At 40.7% G+C, this 24,104-nt stretch overlaps 1 protein-coding gene across 2 annotated transcripts in view; it reads left to right on the top strand.

Annotated features, from left to right (window-relative positions):
* Nucleotides 1-19,179, top strand: part of TMEM62 (transmembrane protein 62) — a 78,653-nt gene extending 59,474 nt beyond the window's left edge. For both annotated transcript variants that reach the window (XM_077464556.1, XM_077464557.1), the window contains 3 exons: nt 4,507-4,611; nt 7,314-7,432; nt 11,266-19,179. In XM_077464556.1, the coding sequence (XP_077320682.1) occupies nt 4,507-4,611; nt 7,314-7,432; nt 11,266-11,592 (551 nt within the window). In that variant the 3' untranslated portion in view covers nt 11,593-19,179. The remainder of the gene's footprint in view (nt 1-4,506; nt 4,612-7,313; nt 7,433-11,265) is intronic.
* The last annotated feature ends 4,925 nt before the right edge of the window (nt 19,180-24,104 follow it).

Here is a 24,104-nt window from a genome sequence, read left to right as displayed (position 1 = left end):
GTGGTTATGTTTTGGGTCGTGTTCTTGTTGAAAGATGAATGTTTATTATTCCAGGAGAGCTGACTTGTGAAGTCACAATGCGGTCACAATTATTAATTGCTGCAGTGAAATGAGTCAGACTGAGACAGCCATGTTGGTCAGGTCATGGCACTAGTTCCATTTTTGGTACACCATGGTTTGTTGCTCCTGCAGTTAATTCCTTCCATCATATCTTACATCAGTAAGCATTGCCTCTTGCGACCAGAACACTTTGTTCTACAGCCTGACTTGCTCATCTAAGCAATTGAGCAGATTGTTCTGTTTTTTTTTTTTTTTTTTCTATTTTTGGTGCCAGTAAGAGGTTTGTATCTCAGTCTTTGTAATTCAACTGTCTGCCTTCTGAGAACAGCATACGGTGTACCTAAACAGGAATATTGGTGATTTTGATTATGCCACCAATTTTCTTGTATTACCTGGAAAGATTGCATTTTGTCAACCAGAACATTTTCGAGCTATAAGCCGATTGGATAACCCGTTTGAGCCAATGCAATCTAACAAAGTGGCAACACAATACAGCTAAACTGTACTGTTTAAAATTAAATTTTTAATGAAAATGTTTGTGCTGGTCAAAATCATTGGGTCAAATTTTGTCATTTAAAACAGTTGACTTCCTAAGCAGCTAGTAAGAGACACTCGTGGGAATGGAGAATGTAGGAAAAACAGCCAAAAAGCAATCTTTGTTATGCAAAGGGAAATAAGAGGTCTGGAGATTTGGGAATGAGAAGAAAATTATGCTAATTTTTGACTGGATGTCACATTTTTATCTCCAGCTTTCCTTAGGGGGTGTTGTGTATTACACGCACATTTTAGTATTGAGTTCCTGTACAAATCTGTACAAAGGCAATACAAAATGATGTCGGGCGCAATTTTGAAGTGTGACATGTTGGGTATCGATTTACTTGGCATAACATTATCTTTCACAATCTAAAAAAAAAATTGGGCTAACTTTACTGTTGTCTTTTTTTTTTTTTTTTTTTTTTTTATTATTAAATAAATTAATTTTTCCCCAAAAAAGTGCGCTTGCAAGTCCGCTGTGAAAATACGGTGTGACAGACAGTATTGCAACGACCACCATTTTATTCTCTAGGGTCTAAGAATAAAAAAAAAAAAAAAAAAAAAAAAAAAAATATATATATATATATATATATATATATATATATATATATATATATATATATATATATATATATATATATATATATATATATATATATATATATATATATATATATATATATTATAATATAATGTTCAGGGGTTCTGAGTAAAGGCTCCATTAACATTGTTGGTTGTCATTCCAACGGCCACCACCAGAGGGCGCCAGATTCCAGAAGGAACCATAGGATCACAGAAGGCCTCAAAGCCAGGGGCTCAATTACCGGCCGGCGGCGGCGCGGCCCGACGCGATCACGCCAGGGGGGTCCACGGAGATAGGATACCCCCAGCTGTGCTGCCCCAGGCGCCAGGTCGCTAATTCTAGTCGCAAATGCGACCTGGCGCCCGGGTTTTGTCGAGCCCTGATCTAAATAAATTTCAAAATGTCGTGGGATTCCTGCGGATTTCACCCATGTCTTTCTTGACCTGCCCAGCAATTGCCTGTTACTGGAAAGAGATTCTAGCCTTTATTGGACAGGTTAGCTCAATACCACTACAACCGACTATGGCAACTTGCATATTAGGTCTGATTGAGCAACTAATACCTACAGCAGCGGGTCACACGCTTGTGGGACTCCTGCTGTTCTACGCCCGCAAAGCAATAACCCTCAGTTGGCGCAAACCGATCCCTCCTCCTCTCTCTGTGGAAACAACTAATCAACAATAGCCTGCCTCTCTACAAAGACACGCCAATAGAGGCTTTCCCAACAAGTATGGCAAAATTTGGTCTAAATGGTTGGCAGATCCCTCCTCAGCCTCGGAGGTTCCTTAGGTGTCCCTGATTCAAATTGCTCATACACGAGTACCAACTGAGCGCATTATGTTAGGATGTTAGAATGCCAATGTACATAAAGGTTAATGATAGTACCCGGCGACCCAAGACCTAGTGGTGCTATACAACAATCATACTGTTATATGCCTGCTATTTGTGTAGGACATAGCCATATGGAGTCCCTTCGGGGTTTCCAATGCTACTGTGTAAGACCAATGTTTGTTTGATTGATTGTATGTGTTTTTGTTTAAATCGATAAAAAGATTTTATAAAAAAAATAAAAATTTCAAAATGTCCTTTGCCTGTGTCTCAAATCATGAAACCATGTGCATTTTAATGCTTCAAATCAGGCTCATTCATAAAGTGCTCATAACAAATTTGTTCAAATGCTGTGTCTCAGTTCACATGTAAACCTAGATCTCCTGTGCAAACGTGCGATATGTTCCACTCTACCAAACACTGAGCTTTCCATAAGATCCAGTTCCTTATGATCTCCAAGTTATTCCACGCAAATCCCCTGTTGTATTTTACTCAACAAATGACATGTGGTCTCGTATAAATAAGGTCTCATGCGCTTTATGAACTCCAGCTCCTCCTGGTTTCTCCTGCGTTCCCCTCTTTCCAGGATGTCACCACAAAGCACCTTCTTCAACCATCTCCATAGTTCAAAAAAATGTACAGGGAAATTCACCAATAGCGCAATACTGTTTTTGTTTTTTAGACTGACAGTTTTATTGGTTTTCAACAGAAAATATAGGAAGGCACGCTTTGTTGTAGAAAAACATAGACCCGGCACGATGTCTACGTACAATATTGCCAGCGCTAAAACTTGGTTAAGACATGTAAATCAAATGGCCAAAGACAATCTATGGCAAAATTATATCGATGGAGTACGACTCAGAACTTCTGTGTTAAAGCTAAGTCTAAACTGCGAAAGAGCGTGTAGGCGAATAGAGAAGGGCAAGACAGTAAGCAAATTGGGGGAAATCAAGAAAGCAAGGGAGAACGGAAAAAAAATTGAGAAGAGTGGAAGGAAAAAATAGTAGAGGACAACCACAGGCCACAGGACCCCCCCCCCCCTCTCCACTGCCCGGGGTCACCAACCCCAGACCACCTCCCCAAGACAAGGGTTCATCAGGTTATAGAGGCCTCCAACAGATCCCACAGCTCCCAGACCCAGTTATATGTATTTAAGGAAGCGGTCAGATGTTCCATCTGTTTCACGTCTCTGATCCTGGAGTGCAGGTCAAACAAAGAGGGGGGGGGGTTCTTTCGTTTTCCATTTCAGGGCTACCAAGCATCGAACAGCAGTTAACACCTGGGCCAGGAGCTTTTTAGACAATTTAGAAAAAGAGGGAGGCCCAAGAGGAAAGGGTTTTTTAGGGTTGAACGGGATCCAGGAACCAAAAGGCATCCCCACGTCTCTACTACAGCGCCAACATCGACGGTCGGCAGAGGGGTATATGGAGTGGAGCAGGTCAGGGGTTTACCAGTGTAATAAAATCTTCTTCTATTTTCTTTGTACAACGTACAAATAGAGCTCTTGGAACCCTGCGACCTGCGTCATCAGGGGTATATCCTTACCCAAGGCCTGCTCCCACTTGTGCATATAGGCATGCCGAGGCCCGGTTTGCGACAGGTTCGTGATCAGGAGTTGGTAGGTGCACAAAATCATACCCTTGGGGGATGAGCCCTCTAAACAGATTTTCTCAAACATGGTTAAAGGGGAGAATTGGAAGTTCGTTACAAGAGATTTCGCAAAGTGATGGATTTTTAGGTAGCTAAAAAAAGCCTTTCTGGGCAAGTCATATGTATCCCTCAGATCCTGGAAGGACCGCAAGGTTCTAGTTCTGGTATCCACCAATTGACTGCAGTGAAATAAGGCCCTTTCCATCCAGTAGTGGGACATCTGCGAGGTCAAACTGTCCGGGACATTGGGTGTGAACAGAAATGAGGTGACCAGGGAGGCAGTAGATGCAAGCGGATATATCGATTTTAGCACACCGCCATGTTTTTTTATTTTGGATAGTTATAAAATGTTAATTGTGCACTTACAAAGGATATCTGAAAAGATTAGCACATCTGCTTTACTCTAGAACACTGCTGTCTGTACTCAGTATGGCCGTTCAGTCCAAATGGTGGAAGTTGCATCACAGACTTAGCCCAACCCAATGCATTTTCATTGGTAGGACGTTTTTAGAGATTGGTATCCACCCTCCTGTCACTCTGCTCCTCTTATACACTTAGCTGGCTGATCTTTTCTAATGCCCATCTTGTGTTTTTGATATTACTTATTGTACTTATTTCCAATATCAATTGCAGTTCCCTAAAATCTTAGTTATAGAGGTCGACCGATACATCGGCCGATATTTGGCGTTTTTTAATTAATCGGCATCAGCCAATTGTGCTGATAAAAAGGCTGATTATATTTTCAGCGCGACTTACAAATGACTTCTGTAATAGACATCATTTACATTTATAAAAAAAAATCATAGAAATGTTTACTACCGGTATTTTATTTGTTGTTTTTATGCTTCTAGGACCCCCTGGAAATTTTGCACTGGCCTCTTTCTCTTTGCATGTACTAAGCAAGAACAGTGTTTTCTTCTATGCCATTGTACTGCTGACTCTTTTCACAGCCATAGGTAAGTCTATTAAAAAAACGGACTTTGTATAATAGGTCCATGATGCCTTCAATAGGAGAACCTGTTACCAGCATGTTACTATTACAATGCCATTCCCTTTGGGATAATAAAAGATAAGTGAAAACAAAGTAAAGTAAAAAGTGTTAAACTATTTTGCTGGCAGGCCCCTTGGAATGCCACTTTACATCTCAGGGGGCCAAACATTTTTTTTTAATATTTCACTTTATTTTTCATTTACAGCTTTCAGAGTTTCTAAAAGATGTCCAATCCATACATGGCAGTCTGTACAGAGTGCTTCCTGTTCATTTGCAAAATAATTTAATCATAAAACCAAATGGCAACTTTTTGAATGAATTGCTGTCATCAGGGTTTGACAAGCTGATCATGGCTATTTAGATAGCAATACAGTTCTGCTGGAAGCATTAGCAGCTAAAGAGTTAAAGCTTGCGTTTTATATTTCCCAGGAGAATTTTATTAAATATTTGAGCAAAGAGAGAATTGGTCCTGGTGTGGCAGGAAATTAAGGGATATTAAAGCGGGAGTCCGCCAGGACTCCGCGTTTTTTTTTTTTTATTTTTTTTTTATTTTTTTTTTATTTTTTTTTTTTAAAGCCAGCAGCTACAAATACTGCAGCTGCTGACTTTTAAAATAGTGACACTTACCTGTCCAGCGCGCCCGCGATGTCGGCACCCGAAGCCGATCTTTAGATCGTCACTCGGGTTCTGCCGCCGCCATCTTGGGTATGGGAATCAGGAAATGGAGCCTTTCGGCTTCATTTCCCGGTTCTCTACTGCGCATGTGCGAGTTCCGCTGCGCAATAAGGACGGTCCCCGCTGCCTCTGGGATCTGTGTGTTTCCCAGCAGGCAGCGGGGCACTTGCGGAAGGGGGCGGGCACTTGCGGAAAGGGGCGTAATCTACGCCCCTTTCCGCAGAGAGCTATCCCGGAAGTGGGTGCAGTTACCTGGATAATCCCCCCTCCCCCCTGAAAGGTGCCAATTGTGGCGCCGGAGGGGGGGAGGGTTCCGATGAGCGGAAGGTCCATTTTAGGATGGACCTTCGCTTTAACCACTTTAGCCCCGGGAAAGATTTACCCACTTCCTGACCAGGCCATTTTTTGCGATGCGACACTGTGTCGCTTTGACAATTGCGCGGTAACATTGTATCCAAATAAAATGCCCTTTTTTTCCCTACAAATAGAGATTTATTTTGGTGTTATTTGATCACCTCTGCATTTTTTTTTTTTTTGCGCTATAAACAACAAAAGCGACAATTTAGGAAAAAACGAATATTTTTTACTTTTTGCTATAATAAATAGCCGGAAAAAAAATTGTATTCTACATATCGCAATAAGCGTATATATAGATGAATTTGTGCAAAAGTTATAGCTTCTACAAAATAGGATATGTATACAGATATATATATTTTTTTTTTTACTAGTAATGGCGTTTTTTATTTGATTTTTTTTATTTTTTTGTTGACTGCGACATTGCAGCTGACACTTTTGACACTTTGTTTGGGACCAGTGACATTTATACAGCAATCCGTGCTAAAAATAGTCACTGAATACTGTATAAATGTCACTGGCAGGGAAGGGGGAGATCAAGCGGTTAAGTGTTCCCTAGGGAGGTGTTTCTAACTGCGGGGGAGTGGACTGACTGGGAGTAGAGAGATCGCTGTCCCTGATCACTAGGAACTGCAAATCTCTCTCTACTTCCCTGACAAGGAGCGATCGCTGGCCGCCAGCGGACACTGTGGCCGCATGCCCCATATAGTTCTTAAAGGGCCTGACATACACCTATGGCGGTTTGCGCAGCTGTGCCAACCTGCTGCAGTATAATGACAGTGGCTGGTCGGCAAGAGGTTGTAAACCTCCAAAAAAAAAAAAAACCTGCAAGACAAAGGCAGACATCTTTCACTGAGTTATTTCTGCGTTCACGGGCTCCGGCACTGTGATTGGCTGGAGCAGCCAAGATGTCATGCATGGCCATGACACAGGGGCCTGAAAAAATGGCACAAGCGGACATTTTTGCATTGAGCATGCGGCGATGACAGGGGCAGCATATATAGTAAATATCCCCCGAACGCTGCAAGTTTAGGAGATATTTACAGTACCTACTTGTAAGCCTTATTATAGGCTTATCTGTAAGTACAATTGAACAGGAAGACTTTACATCCTCTTTAAAGTGGATGTAAACCCCATTCATGAAATCTGGCCAGGGCACATAAATGTAGTGTTTACTTATCCCTCTCCAAACCCCTAAGTGCCATGTGTTTCTTCTGCTCCAGTCCTGTTATCAAAATGATAACTTCTGACAAGTACTCTGACACAAGATAAAAGCATCTGGAAAATTGTGTCAGGGAGGGAGCTTGGACATTAGCAGAGAGCTTTTTTATTCACAGTACAGCTCTGCATGTTTCTTTTTTCCTCTGCCTATGTTGGGAGGTGGGGGGGGGGGAGGTGTGCTTTTCCTCCAATCAGCTCACACGCATTCTATGATATATGTTAAAACATATGTAGGGAGATTTGTTTCATCTCTGTGTATCATCTGAGGCTGTTCACCTCACTGGGTATATGTGAAGGTTTACATCCTCTTTAATGTTCAGTTGCAGTATGTGTTTTTCCTTTGTGTGAACAGTGGCCTTATGATTTCATAAATTCTCCAGTTATTCTTTTATAAAGCATTTTAACCTCTGATTTCAGGTCCTTGGTTTATCGGGGAAATTATAGATGGCCACATGGGAGCTTGCTTTGCCTTTGGAGTGATTGTTGGAGGACATTTCCTAGATGGCAGTCTCACATACGCGGTTGGAATAATACAGGTGGGATCCATTATAATTCTTGTACTAATTTGAGGTTGGTGCAAGCGCATCCAGTTGCGATCACCACAGGTAATCACTTGCTGTGCAGAGAGCGGCGCATAGCTGCGGCCACAGGCGACCAGTCATTAAAGTGAATGGGGCCAGTGGCTGCAAAAGGGACTGCCGCCACAATTCGCACTGGCACTAATATCCGGTGTGAATGTAGCCTTAAAGTCCGATATCGCATAGCAAATCTGATGTGTAGTAACACGTTGATGCAAAATAACTTGGTAACACAGTGTTAACTTGTACTGAATCATCCTGGTAACAGTTACACTGCTTACAGAAGTAGGCACCACCATGAATAACAACCATTTGCTTACACACTCTGATTTTATTTTGCGGGGTGGTCACAGCCTGACCTTTTGGGGAAGAGGCATGGCATATATGCATACTTAAGCTAGCCATACATAAATTCAAATTTGTCCGGTTTGTCAGGAACCAGCTGAATTTTGATCCATCTGTGGTTGAACAGAAGATAATCTACTTGATCGACTTTTGTTCAACCACCCTGTCTAATTTTAGCCACTAGATTTGCTCTTGAGGCTATAGCCTACAGGCTGATCTGTGTATTGACTAATGTATGGACACAAGTTCACATCTTTTTGAAGTTGTGCAGGGCGTTTCATATAAAGTGGAAAGTCTTGCAAGAGAAATTTCTAAATAGGCTGTGGAGGAGTTGACCACACTTTTTACCAAATTTTTAATTTTCTAGTTATGAATACTAATACTACAATTACAAAAAAGTTAGGACGCTGTGTAAAATCTACATAAAACAGAATGCAATGATATTCAAACATTAAAACCCATATATTATTCACATTAGAAAATGTTAAACTGAGAAAATGTATAATTTTGAAGAAAAAAAAGAAATTTGAAATTAATGGCAGCAACACATCTCAAAAAAGTTAGGCTAGTTCAAACAAAAAGCTGGCAAAGTGATACTTACAAGGAAGAGCTGAAAGAACTAATCAGGTTAATTGGCAATTGGTCAGTAATATGACTGGGTATGAAAAGAGCATTTTAGAGAGTCAGAGTGCCTCAGAAGTAAAGAGAGGTTCACCAATCATCTTTAAAAAAAAAAAAAAAAAAAAAAACTGCCTAAAAATAAATGATTTCAGAATATGTTCCTCAACATAAAATTGCAAAAACTTTAAATATATGATTGTCTACAGTACATAATCTCAAAAGATTCCAAGAATCTGGAGAAATCGGTGACAAGGGACAAAACCAAAAAGCAGTATTGAATGCCCATGATCGTCAAGCCTTCAGACAGCACTGCATTAAATACAATAGTGGTTCTGTGGCTATCACTGCATGGGCTCAGGAATACTTCTGAAAATCATTGTCTGTGAACACAGTTTGTCATGCCGTTCAAAAATGCAAGTTAAAGCTCTATAATGCAAAGAAGCCATATCTGAACATGATCCAGAAATGCCACCGTCATCTGTGGACCAAAGCTCATTTTAAAACGGTCTGTTTCAAAGTGGAAAACTGTTCTGTGGCCAGACTAATCTAAATTCTGACATTCTTTTTGGCAACCATGGTGCTGCGTCCTCTGAACTAACAGGAGAGGGACTTTCTGACTTAACCATTTAAAGTGGAGGGCCACCCTGAAAAAATAATACATAAAAAATTAGAAAGAAAATCATTAAAAAAAAAAAAAATGAAAATTTTTGTTTGTTTTTTACTTACCAGAAATGCCTGTTGCTAGGCACATCATCCTAATCTGCCTCTTCCTCCTCCGCGGAGATCTTCTTTCTTCTCTCCTCTGTGCGGCGTCTTCTGGGTAATGGGGCGCTGTATGTTCTGGGAACTGTGTGTCCCAGAACACAGCGCATCCCATTCACAAAGCACTGCGCGACTCGCGCATGCGCAGTAGGAAGCAGGCAGTGAAGCCGCAAGGCTCCACTGCCTGTTTCCCTTACATAGAATGGCAGCGCCGGGACCCGAGAGCCGAGGGACGGGTCGCCTCTGGCGGCCGACATCGCGGGCGCCCTGGACAGGTAAGTCGGCTTATTAAGTCAGGAGCTACAGTGTTTTTTTTAACCGGCCCTCCTTTTTAAGGACCGCAAGGTTTTACCCCCTTATTGGCCAGGCCATTTTTTGCGATACGGCACTGCGTTACTTTAACCAACAATTGCATGGTGTGCGACGCTTTAGCCAAATAAAATTTGGTGGTATTTGATCACCTCTGACGTTTTTTTTTTTTTTTTGTTTTGTTTTTTATTTGCGCTTTTGGGAAAAAAAAATTTTTTTCTTTCTGCTATAATACAGATCATACACACACACACATTATATATATATATATATATATAATGACACACACACACACACACGTGTATGATCTGTATTATAGCAGAAAGTAAAAAAAAAAAATTTTTATATATTAAAAACACAAATTTATTCATCAGTTTAGGCCAGTATCTATTCTGTGCAAAAGTTATAGCGTCTACAAAATAGGGTATAGATTTATGGCATTTTTATTATAAATGGGTTTTTTTTTTTTTTGTTTTTTTTACTAGTAGTGGCAGTGATCAGTGATTTTATTTTTTTGCGGGACTGCAACATTGCGGCAGACAGATTGGATACTTTTTTGGGACCAGTGACATTGGTGATTAGAGCTAAAAATATCCACTGATCACTGTATAAATGACACTGGCAGGGAAGGGGCTAACATTAGCAAGGGCTTAAGTGAGTCTTAGGGAGGTGTTTCTAAGCGGCGGCGGGGGGGTGTTTTGGGGGTCTGGACTGACTGGGAGTACAGAGAGATCGCTGTTCCTGATCACTAGGAACCGACTATCTCTCTGTACTCTCTTGTCAGAACTGGGATCTGCTTTGTTGAAATGACCTACAGGTACGTCATTTCATGCAGTAGGGCCGCCCTGCCGCAGTATGTATGAGGTGGGTGGTCCTTAAGTGGTTAAAGCGCTTGGTTCAAAAGCCTGCATTTCTGATGGTTTAGGGGTGCCATTGGTGCATATGGAATGGGCAGTTTGCACATCTGGAAAGGAATCATCAATGCTGAAAGATGTATATACAGGTTTTAGAGCAGCATATGCTCCCATCCAGACAACTTCAGTTTCTGGGAAGGCCTTGCATATTTCAGCAGGATAATACCAAACTGCATACTACATCAATGACTACAGCATGGCTTCGTAATAGAGGAGTCCGGGGGCTTAACCGGCCGATCCTTTCACCAAACTGAAAATATTTGTCACGCCTTGAAACGAAAAAATCAACAAAAATGACCCAGACTGTTCAGCAGTTAGAATCCTATATCGGGCAACGTTCCTCTTTCAAAACTTCAGAAACTGGTCTCTTTAGTTCCCAGACATTTACAGAGTGTTAAAAGAAAAGGGGATGCTACACCGTGGTAAACCTGGCCCAATCCCAACTTTTTTGAGACAGGTTGCTGTCATCAATTTCAAAATTACCTTTTTTCTTATTTTTTCTTAAAATATCTCAAATGTTTAAACTGAGATCATTTACTGTTTTATTTTCTATTGTGAATTAAATATGGGCTTATGAGATTTGCAAATCATTGCATTGTTTTTTTTTTTTGTTTTTTTTTGAGATTTTACACAGCGTTTCAACTTTTTTTTCTCAACTTTTTTGGGAACTGGGGTTGTAGTTTTACGGATTCAGTTTAGATAATGTTCTACCAGTATTCGTGTGCCTAACTCATCTTAAATGTCACAATTTGTAGCGAAGAATGTCTTTTCATAATCCTGTATCATATGTGCACTTATTACTTTTTTTGATTTTTTTTTTTTTTTTTTTTTTTTTTGCAGATGGCGTTCTTTAATATTCCCCTGACTGCGTACCTGTGCTGGTGTTTACTTTGTAGATGCAAGGGACATGGTTTCTTTTCCCATCTGCGACACACTAGGAAGATTGTCTGTGTGCCGATTCACTTCTTCATGTTCCTCCTTTTGGTCTGGCAGATCTATTCCTGCTTTTTCCTCTTATTGACTTATGGCACCTTAGCAACTTTTCTCTCTCCAATGAAGCTGTGGCTGGTGGTGGCTACGTTGGTCTTGGGCAGGAGAGTGTGGGTGTTCAACTCCCCAGAACTAAGGGGTTATGTCATTGAGCTGAAGAACTGCCAGAGCACTTGACGGCTACCTGATGACAGGGAAACGTAGGTGCGGGATTATGTGACTGCATCCTCACATAGAATCCTCATTTATACCTGGAAAGTCAATATTTCTAAGGCCAATTACTCATTTGATTATTGAACAGCAAATCATGCATATTAATGACTTAAGCCTTCTATAGCATGATGTGGTTTACTTTGATTTTGAAAACTCGCCACTCCTATGTAATACTTCTCAGAAGAATGAAGGACACAAAATGCTGCTATTATAATTTTGAATAGTCTGTAGATTTATTGTCCCTATGCAATAGTCTCTCTTACTGAAAAATTGAGACCTACCGTATAACTTGCAGTGTATACAGTAATAGTCTGAATTTTCCACCCTGAGATTTTGGCTATGGGTGAAACTGGTGGGGGTGAACCACTGCTGCAGCAGACAGAGCTTGTGGGATATCCAGAACTGAAGTCTACATTTTTGGCAGACAGATCCCAAAGAAATCTAACTGTATGTAGAGAAGACTTGAGGATGACTCCAAATCAACAAAATCTAATGAAGCTGCCCATAGAAGAGCAGATATTTTGCCAAGTATAGTATGTAAAGAGACGTGCTGATTTTAAAGAAAAAAAAAAAAAAAAAACACTATTCATAGTATGTATTGTATGGATTATGCCCCTCTTCTCCATATAACCTTTGGTTTGAAACAACACATAGCAAAATCTTGTGCAATTACTAATGCCTCTGATTGGCCTTGGCACTCATTACTGCCCTTTATCTGAAACATATCAATAGTTGCAAGTGTAGCTTAGAGTAGAACTATAGATACAACTTTTTTTTTTCCATTTTGTATAAAGTAAGGGAGGGTTATAACCTTTTGGGATTTTCTTTCACTTTCAATGATTTTGGTAAACGGGATCAATAGAGGGCAAATCTTATGCCACTCCAATATCTAATCTTGAGAAGTGAATATGTGCGTGTGTAAATACACACCTGAATATGGAATTTGGGACTATTGCTGTGGCTTCCATTAGTGCTTATTCAAAATGGTTAAGTGAGTGTTGGTTGATTTAGAATTTGTGTTTGTGAAGATGCTGAGCTGTCATTGTTACTGTTTAAGTGCTGCGTTCACACATATGTAATGGCAGGCATTGCATGTGACTCACCCTGCATTGTTGTGCAGATCACATGCAATGTCTGTTTGATGCCAATTTCAGCCACACAATCTCTATGGCTGAAATCGCATTCGCACCAAAATGGTGCAGGACCCTTTTTTTGGTCCACACTGCAATCAGATCGCATGGGTGTTCACAACCATGCAATACGATTTTGCACCATTTGACCGTTCACACTGCAATATGCGAACTGATCTGGGGGTATCATTAACTTTCTATTGACACCCGCAGTGGTCCGCATAGGGCAGTGTGAACCACCAGCGGGATGACATGCGATGCATGAACCTGTAGTGGGATTCTCGCATCGCATATGTGTGAACCAAGCCTAAAAATACCTTTTCACAAACCTAAAAAAAATAAAAGCTCAAAAAGACAAGTATTCTAAATGCTTGCATAAATTTGAAGAGTCAATTCCATAGATGGCTCCCTCACTCCTTGCACGTCATAGCCCTCTCCTCTTCTAGGAGTTTCTAATTACTGTCTGTGCTGGCCAAATCCTTATCCTTCACCTGTCTACATAGACTTCTATGCATCTTCCTGGGAGGAGTGAAATATAAAATGTCACTTGAAGAACAGCTTTGAGCCTGCGGGGTTCGCCAACATTACATAAAATCTTACGGGAAGATTTTTGTTTAAATCAACAGTATGGTGACAGACGCTTTAACTTAAAGGGTAACTCCACTATTGTGAGAATCGGCAAACAAAATTAAATATAGCGTATACAATTGCAACGCAGTATTCACACTTGTATTGTAATTGAATGTTCCTAAAAATTACCTTTTTCTTTTCAATCTGCAATGCTGTAATTATCTATAAAATGCAAAGCAGTATGGCTAACTAGAGGTGATCTGTACACAGATGGTGTACATAAAACCCCTGAAAATGTCATTTCTAATTTTCCTAGATGTCTGCACCAAGATACAAGTCAAATTTTCAGCATCCCCTGCATGAAACGTGATGGGAAAAGGGAAGTCGCGTGGTACGGGATGCAGATCCTGCCACTTTCCTTAGAGCCCTGCAGATGCAGCAGCTGATTTATAAGTATAAAACCACTTCCATACAGATTCACTCTACATGCGGACAAAGACAAAGCTATTCCTTCAAAATAACAAAAGGTCTGCTGTTTGTTTTGTCTGTGTCCATGTGTAAAGTGAATCTGCAACGTTTGTTTAAATCCTTGCAATGTACACAGATCACCCAGAGGGACACGTTTTTTTGTTTTGTCTTTTTTTTCAACAAAAGTGGCGTTACGCTTTAAGGCACCGTATAGTCCCAGGGAGAAAGTGACTGCTCATATAGCAAATTGTGTTCTTTATTTTTAAAGATCGTTGTGGCAGAAATGGCTTTACAAAACAATCAGTGTGTTTCAATTCTTGACAAATTACTTCTGGATAGTAGTTTATAACTGTAAATGTTGTTGATTTTTATTTATAATGTATACATATAAGTATCTAAAAACGTTTGCAAAATCCTTGATGCTCCAATCTATATTTTATTTCCCATAATGCATTGGGATAATACAATTTTTTTTAGTTTCGTTTTTTTATTCAGTTTGATAACTGAGATCCAATATTATATTATATCACACCTGTAATAGATACATTCACCTTGATCATCAACATAACTTCAGGTTATGTATATGTTTACAAAGCTCTTAAGGTGCCCATACACTGGACAGCGGGCAGATGGTTATACAGTCTTTTCAGAATGTCATCCAAAATGTCCAATGGATGGGGACAATGTCTATTGTCATGTGCTCAGAATGGCACATTCAGGTTTATGGTGCTCATGTCGGTAGTGTGTGATCATTACCTCTTGTATTGCCCACCAATCACTGAGTTTTTTATTTTTCTGTATGTTTATATAGTATATGTTAATATCATCATCAGGTTTTCTTTATACATTTCCTGAACCAATCTGTCCCAGAATGGAGGTGTTAGACATTCTGTAGACAGGGCACATTTCCTCAGTAATGAAGAGAAATTTTACATGTGGGGATGTTGCTTTGTAATGTGAATTGGTCAGGATGTGTTTCTAGATTCTTTACGAAATGTGAATTGTTTTCTGTAAATCTCCAATAGTGTAGTCTGTGTGATGTACAGCCTTCAGGTTATCCACCTAAAGAGATAGGGCTGTATGAGGTGCGGACCCAATTCACTAACCACCCATATCGTAGTCTGGCTTCTATGGAATGACTTGTCCTATAAATACCTATTGATGCCTGTATCATTTTGGGTTTCTCCTTGGGCACCAGAAATCGGTACATCAACACAGGCCCGTTTTTGTCTTTTATTAGTTATTCAATGACTGGTTAGGCACCAGTCTAGATTTCTCTTTAGACATAAATGTTTAAGAGGAACTTTACCCCACCCCCCCCCCCCCTTTTTTTTTTTTTTTTTTTTTTTAAACCCTTGCTTACCAGTTCTTGCACATTTAGGGGACTCGCTCCCCCCAGCGGATCTAGATGCGATCTGCTTCTTTTTCTGCACCCCCTCGGTCCCGCACCACCATCTTCTTCTGTAACATCATCGTTAAGCTTGCAGCCATTCTGGATTAAGCCAACGACTGCACAAATGACCTACCTCTCCTCCTTTCCCAATGAGGGACTATACCCCTTGGCATATGAGAAGCCTATAACCTAGGAGATCTTGTGGGCAAAGTGCACATCATTCGCCTACACGAATGTCGCGCATGAAGGGGGCGGGGCAAGGAGCTTTTGGGGGTTCTTTTTGTGACAAAAATAACAAAAAATAAAAAAAATAAAGTTCTGCAGCGGAGGGGTAGATGGGAGGAAACCTACCCTGGAATGTGAAGTTCCTCTTTATGTAACCTGACTTTCCATAATATACCCGCATTGGGCCCAAAACACCTTTTCCAATGCATGTGCTGTGCTTTCATGCCTGAACATATTCTAGAGCCAGTTTAGCATCTTTTTTCTTATTTGTGATTAAAGATGGCTCTATGCATTAATGAGTCTTTTTTACAGTGTAACAACTGTTGTGTGTGCCACATTAAATCAATGTCCAGATAGTGGGAGATTTAATGTTTATCCAACACATTATGGTTTTTCAAATGACAGACATATGCTACCCTAAACCTCTTACCCAGGGGTCTTCAAACTATGGCCCTCTCCAGTTGTTCACGAACTACAATTCCCATCATGCCTGAATGTCAGAGTTATACAATGCCTCATGGGACGTGTAGTTCTGCAACAGCTGGAGGGCCGTAGTTTGAAGATCCCTGCTCTTACCTGTTTTACAACAATCAACTAAAAATTATTTTGAAAGGCATATTCCATCTTTAGTTTAAAAAAAAAAAAAAAATTGCAATTTAAAATTTTGCAGTGGAGCTTGCTAAACATTCCAACTGTGGTAGGTGCAGTGTGGGTGCAATGCACATGGAGGGACATGGAGCTGGAGAAAGTAATGGACTATGCTTGCAATGACCACACTTGTGCTTTGTTGAGAACTAAGGATCCCCCTGCTGCAGATAGATCTTATAATCATCTTTGTAACCACTTGCCCACCGGCTAACACTGATATACGTCGGCAGAATGGCACGGACAGGCACATTAACCTACCTGTACGTTGCCCTTTAAGACGTGGCATTATGGGCGTGAACTCCATGCGTGTGATCATGGGTTCTGCTGACTCTATGTCCGCGGGGATACCTGCGATCGTCTCACGGAGAGGAAAAACTGGGAAATGCTGATGTAAACAAAAATTTCCCCATTCCTCCTAGTGACAGGACACTGATCACAGTTCCCTGTGATCAGGAGCGGTGATCTGTGTCGTGACACGCGTAGCCCATCCCCCCTACAGTTAGAACACATCCCTAGGACACACTTAAGCCCTCGAGTGCCCCCTCCTGGTTAACCCCTGCACTGCCAGTCACAATTAAACAGTAATCAATGTATTTTTAATTGCACTGATCGCTGTATAAATGTGAACAGTCCCAAAATAGCGCCAAAAGTGTCCGATCTATCCACCATAATGTTGCAGTCACAATAAAACTACTAGTTAAAAAAAAATATATATATATATATATATATATATATATTAATAAACATGCCATAAAACTATCTCCTATATTCTAGACGCTATACATTTTGCACAAACTAATCAATAAACACTTATTGTGATTTTTTTTTTTGATTTTTTTTTTTTTTACCAAAAATATGTAGAAGAATACGTATTGCACGTAGAATTTTTTTCAAAATTGTTGCTTTTTTTTTTTTGTTTATAGCACAAAAAATAAAAACCGCAGTGGTGATCAAATACCACCAAAAGAAAGCTCTATTTGTGGGATTTAGCTCTGTCACTCTTTGAACAACAATTGTGCAGTCATACAACACTGTACCCAAATTACATTTTTCATCATTGTTTTCCCACAAATAGAACTTTCTTTTGGTGATATTTTATCACCTTTTGGATTTTTTTGTAAAAAAAAAATTCAAAAAGACCAATTAAAAAAAAAAAAAAAAATACAAAACAGTTTTATATTTTGTTAATAAATTTAGCAAACAGGTAATTTTTTCTCCTTCATTGATGTACGCTCATGAGGCTACACCGATGGGCTGCACCGATGGGTGGCACTGGTAGGTCACACTGATAGGCGGCACTGATAAGTGGCACTTACTACTATGGGCACTGATTTGTGGCACTGGCAGGCAGTACTGGTGGGCACATATGAGGCAGCTTCGCCTCTTCCCCTTCGGGACCGATGTCCCTTCAAACAGAAGCCGGCGATCAACTTTTTTTTTCTTCTCACACTGTCAGTGTGAGAAATAGAAAAAGCAATTACTGATCCTCTGTTTACATCACGTGATCAGCTGTCATTAGCTGACAGCTGATCATGTGGTAAATTGACTCGGGTGATCAGTGTGTGCCCCCTTCAGGGAGGCGTGGCCAGCTTTGAAAGGCAGATCCATGCTGTAGCCATCATTCGGCTATAGCGCAGATCTGAACAAGTTAATGGGTGTCTTGGTTGTGCAGGCGGAGCCATATAGCCACTTCAAATAAGACTGTATTCTGTGGGAAGAAAGACCCTCCCCACCTTTACCAAATCAAGTAAAGGATGGAAGGCTGCAGAGGGTGATCAGGTTACACCCTAATAATGGGTGCAGCATTATTTATGGTCCTATGGTATTTACACCCTATTTAGCTTGGCTACACAAGATGGTCTGATTATGCAAACTCTTTTAAGCTGGCCACACAATCTGATTGTACGATCTCCTGAAAGCAGCCCATATATTAGTCATTTTGTTTGGCAAAAAAAAGACTTGATTTCCCCATCCACACATTGAATGTGGATGTGGAATGTATCTCTTTCCCCCCCCCCCCCCCCCCGCTACTGTATTCCCTGCTGTCAACATACACTGATCAGTGGTGATGATTAAGCAGGGAAAATCTTACAGGCTGGTTGTATCTGGTTGATCGGTAGATATAAAGGAGATCACATAATCAGATTGGCGCATGGACTACCCTACAATAACATATCTGTGTCATTTTTATGAACAATCCATTTAATTTATATTCATTCACGCAAGCCTATATAACTTCATAAATCCAAATAAGAATGTAAAGCATGTGGCTAGCTCTATTTTCACAAGTAAGGTACGGACTGGCATTTTCTCCACTCAAAGCAGATTTGAATTAATCTTTTCTAGAGCAGGTCTAAAGCCTCATACACACGATAGGACTTTGTACAAACGTTCCCTTGGATTTTTGTACAAAGGGCGTCTGCCCTGAACTTGTATTGCATACACACAGCAGGACTTTATCTGCCAACTTTCACCAAATCACGTGATTTTTCTGCTCTTTACCGCCACCTTTGGTCAACTTCTATATTGTTGTCTGATCTTGTGCATTGGTTCTGAGCATGCCTGTTTGTACTTTGTACCAAAGTCCTATGGTTTTCTGTACACACGATCGGACTTTGCTCCATCGGACTTTTGTTGCCAGAAAGTTTGTCCGTTCGCACAGCCAACAAAAGTCAGATGAAAACCAAGAGAGTTTGTCCGATGGAGCATACACACGGTCGGATGTTGCTCCAAAACAGCTAATTTGCATGTTTGTTGTCAAAAAGTCTGATCGTGTGTATGGGCCTTTACTCTGACTGGTTACTTGGAAGAATAATTCTTTACAAAACTACGAAATGCTCCAAATGTTTTGAGACTGGCCATAGAGCATGTTTGCGGATTGAAGGTAATCGTCTTTTGCTGCTTCCTTCCCAATACAATCTGTATGATGTCATATCTGGCTAATGTACCACATTCTGTTCAACATTATGTTCTGAAAGACACTGATCACAGTTTGAAAATTGTATTATTTTATTTTAGAACTTCAACCATTGCAGTATGCACTTGTTTTTTTTTATTATTATTTATGATTCTGTAGAAGATTATATTTTTAAGTGATAATAAAACAATACTATCCTATTCTTGTCTCTTGTTTCATTAAGACTTAATGTTACTAAACCCACAACAGTAAAAATCAGTCTTTACATGCAGTAAAGCATATACTGCCGGTGCAACCGAAGGGGTTAATCCTCCGCATTGTGTAAAAAGGCTGTTTGATCCTGTCTTCCCTGATCCTCCCCTTCTTCCACAGTCCCCAATCCATCTCCTGATAGTACAGAGCCTTGGGGGCAAAAAGGGAAGAGAAGCACCAGGCAAATCTTTGTGGAGCATTATTTTATTTTATTAAAATTTTCGACGGTATATGGTGCACTTACATGCTGCTAATGACGGTAGGTGTTTTCCAGATCCAGCATCACAGAAGGGCTGCAGAGGTGTCCTTGTAGATCAATGTTTCTCAAATCCACTCCTCAAGGCACCCCAACAGGTCATGTTTTCAGGATTTCCCTCAGATGAAACAGCTGTGGTAATTTTACGAAGGCAGTGAAACTGATCAAATCACCTGTGCAAAATAATGGAAAGTCTGAAAACATGACCTGTTGGGGCGCCTTGCAGACTGGAGTTGAGAAACACAGTTGTAGATTAGGGATGAGCTCCGGTGTGTTGGCATACAGCACGGGCAGAGCCCGCCGGGATGACGGCACTGCGCTGCACTAATCACAGGCAGGAAGACGTTTCCCGATCTCTGCAGCTGTGCTTCAGGAAATGTCTCACTGCCTGTGATCAGCGCAGTGCCGACTTCCTGGCAGGCTCTGCACGTGCTGTATACGTAAAACGCCGGAGCTCATCCTTATTGTAGGTAAGTCCACAAGCACCATGTGTCAGTGGGAAGCTGAAGCCTTGAGGGACCTGGGGAGGGCCCCAGCTCTGTAACTCTGTGTAGGAGTGTGCCGGAGCCTTCAGAGTGGGGAGCCGCCTACCACGGTGTCTGGCCATGCTCAGTTTGGTGTGTATTGCTAGAGATATATATTTTTATTTTTTTCTTGGGAGGGTGCATGTGATCGGCACAGGGCCAATCGACATTGTCCAGACAGAGGGTCAGGGGGTCATGCAGCCTCATAGGACAGTCATAGTAGGTAGTTACATAGTTGGTAAGGTTGAATAAAGGCAATAGCTCATCCAGTTTAACCTGTGTAGGTGTATGTGTGTCAGCGTCTATAATTTCCCATATCCCTGTATGTTGTGTTCATTAACCGCTTCTTGACCAACTGCCGCCGTTATACTGCGGCAGGCTGGCTCCCCTGCGTGAGCCATCGTAGCTACGTTTGCTCACGGGGACGGGATTGCAGGCGCCTGTTGCACAGCGGGGGTACCGGTGCTCGTGGCCGATGGTCACGATGACCACTGGCCACGAGCGATCGTGAGCAGGAGAGACAGAACAGGGATGTGTGTGTAAACGCACACTCCCCTGTTCTGCTCTGACAGGAGTGGCAGATCATGTGTTTCTATTAGCTAGGAACCATGATCTGTCACTTCCTCCAGTCAGTCCCCTTCAGTTAGAATCACCTCCCAGGAAACAGTTAACACCTTCCCTGCCAGTGACATTTTTACAGTAACCAATGCAATTTTATAGCATTGATCGCTGCATTAATGCCAATGGTCCCAAAAATGTGTCAAAATGATCAGCTGGAATATGAGTCAGGATAAAAATCGCAGATCACCACCATTACTAGTGAAAAAAAAAATGCTATAAATCTATCCCCTATTTTGTAGACACTATAACTTTTGTGCAAACCAATCAATATGCTTATTGCGATTTTTACCCAAAATCTGTAGAATACTTATCGGCCTAAACTGAGGAAAAAACTTTTTTTTTTTATATATATTTTTGGGGGATATTTATTAAAGCAAAAAGTAAAAAAATGAATTTATTTTCAAAATTGTCACACGTTTTTGTTGTGCAAAAAATAGAAACCACCAAAAGAAAGCTCTATTTGTGTTGAAAAAAAAGACATCAATTTTGTTTGGGTATAACATCGCACGACCGCACAATTGTCAGTTAAAGCGATGCAGTGCCGAATCACAAAAAGTGCTCTGGTCAGGAAGCATGTAAATTCTTCCGGGGCTGAAGTGGTTAAGATACACATCAAAGTATCTTTTAAAAATATCCACTCCTCGCTGCCATCACCAATTGTGGAAGAGAGTTCCACAGCCTTATTCCCCCGACTGTGAAAACCTTCTCCTCAAGTCGCATTGTTTCCCCCCCATATCCCCTTACACTCCCTGAGACTGAATAGTTTATTTCCTATGCTGGGATCACCATTGAGGTATTTGTAAATCGCTATCATGTCCCCTCTCAAGTGTCTTCTCCAGAGAGAATAAATTTAGTGCTTTTAGTCATTCCTCATAATTGAGGTTGTCCATGGACATTCACAGTACTGTTCATTGAAGCACAAGAGACTCCATTTTTTTTTCTCACTATTGAAATGTATTCTGTAACCTTCACCTAACACGCACACATCTCCTACTAAACACTCTCTACTCCCCCCTCCCTTCTCAATGTTTTACTTTTGCAATTGTTCTATTCACTAGCTTTTAATAATATATTTCTATTTGTTAGCTTTTAATAACCTATCACACCACCCCTTTCTTATCTATGTATAAAATAACATGTAATAATACATTTTGACACTGAACGGACATTTTAAACACCGTGAGTCCTGTGAATCATCTGTTCCTGCAGCTGCAGTATTTAACTTTTGTTTTAGAGTCCCAATCATAACAATTTGGCGAGTCAGATATCAGGAGGTTGGCAGAGTTTCCAGAAGGAACCGCCCTTTGATTGAGATCATCGGGAATGCAGACATCTAAATGCCGGCTAGGTAAGCTGTCCTTAAGCTTGCTATGTTTCTGCCTTTCCTATGTATCCTATCTGTCGGTTCTCAAGGAAATTGGACCACTCTCGGACCTTTCTGATTGGTTAACGTGTGTGAATGTATTTGTGTCCCCTTTCATAGGTTGGACTGTGTGTGGATAGGGAGAATCTTCTACAGTTCCCTGTGTTGACTCCTTGTGGACAACCTGGGTCAGAGGCACATGGTAGGGTCAGATAAAACTCAGACGAGACTAGGAGGGTCTCTTAATAAGTATTTTGTCATAAACACCTTCTATCCACGTAGATAAGTGGAGGCTATTCTTGTAAATCTGCAGATTTGTTTTAGAGGCAAGAGGGTATAGGCATAAGTATAGAAGACTGGCCAGTCATTATGGGCATTAAATGAATGACTGTAGAGAGGCCTTCAGAAAATGCCCAGTGTAAGATGAGCGCTAGAGAATATATTAACCGAAGGTACAGTTCCGCCTATACTGAGCCGCTAGATAAATGGGTAGAATGGACAAAGTACAGCTAAACCTTTAAAATCTGAATGGATATTTTAAACACAGTGATTGAGTCCTGTGAATCTGTTCCTGCAGCTGCAGTATTAACTTTGTTTTAGAGTCCCAATCAGAAAGGGAGACCAGATATAGTGAATGTAGGATCCTGGGTTTAGAAACACTTTAATCACTTTTTATGTATATTTAACAACAAATTGTTACAAAACCAAGCATGTAATATATTGCAACATACCAATCATTAGATGTGGTGCCTGTATAATTGTATTTTATTTAGGCCTTTTCCCTCTTATTTTCACATGGTAATCTGGCCAGTAATATACCTCCTGTAGAGTGTCCCCACTCTGGATGAAGGCACAGCGGGGGCACATTAGGACAGCAGCATTGTCAGTGTAGGGAGATCAGAGTGTTGGAGGTATTTCCAGTTTTAAATACACTAACAAATTGCTTATAAAGTATAAGCTGGAGTTTGGCTTTGGTTACAGCTGTTTTTTTGGATAAAGGTTAACATGTTTTCAGGATTTCCATTATTTTGCACAGGTGATTTGATCAGTTTCACTGCCTTAGTAATTACCACAGCTGTTTCATCTGAGGGAAAGCATGACCTGTTGGGGTGCCTTGAGGACTGGAGTTGAGAAACATTTGTCTCACTCGATAAGTCTTCAAACCAGGTTATCCGCACAACAGCACGCAATTTACAAGGTAACCTGAACAAACATAGTAGTAAAGAAATTACTTCACTTGCATATGCTTATTCCAGGTCATTGACACCACTAAGGCCAGACATTTTGCTTTTCCAGAAATTCCGGCCCACACATATATATATCTCTCTCTTGGCATACTTTAGGTCAAGTAGATTTATTCTGTGTGACTATCGACGGATGTATCTGAAAGTTCCTGTGCCTGGAGTTCAGCATTAACAATGTGCTTCATTGCCATTTTGTGAAAATCTCTGAGAGGCACTTGTGTATAAGGCTTAATGTACATGGGACGTTTTTACAACCTCTCCTGAACGATTTAACTTGACAGTTAAAACCCCACTTTTAAAGCATCTCTCTTGCCACGTTTGCTTTAGAAGCGTTTGAAAAAAAAATTATTTTTTCAAAATAGCCAAAAATGAAAACCGTCTATAAACGAAACGCGGCTAAATGTTGGTACCGCGTTTGGCGTCTGAACTCATTTTTTTGCCTTCAAAGAAAAGCCTCTAAAGGCAACTACCTAAAAACATTAAAGAACCTGTGTACGTGTACACATACGATAACACTGGATGAGCTCAGGGGCAGCTAAAAAAAATAGGATTTTTGTACTCACCGTACAATCCTTTTCTCTGTAATTCACCGACCAACACAGCTCCTCTCTGTAACAAAATAGGTTGTCAGCCCTATCACTGGAGATTACTAGGCAAGTTGTAATACAACACTTCAGAACTTTTAGTTCCGCCCAGGGGGCGGTCCCTAGGCTACAACCCCACAGCCTGCTCTAGCAGAACTCCGCACATCAACAAGCAGTGTTGGTCGGTGAATTACAGAGAAAAGGATTTTACAGCGAGTACAAAAATCCTATTTTCTCTTATATTCACCGACCAACACAGCTCCTCTCTGTAACAAAATGTG

Source organism: Lithobates pipiens, unplaced genomic scaffold, assembly GCF_037356315.1.
Source record: "Lithobates pipiens isolate NorthernLeopardFrog02 unplaced genomic scaffold, aLitPip1_a1.2 Scaffold_30, whole genome shotgun sequence".
NCBI classification, from domain to species: domain Eukaryota; kingdom Metazoa; phylum Chordata; class Amphibia; order Anura; family Ranidae; genus Lithobates; species Lithobates pipiens.
This window is presented reverse-complemented; position numbering and strand designations above follow the sequence as displayed.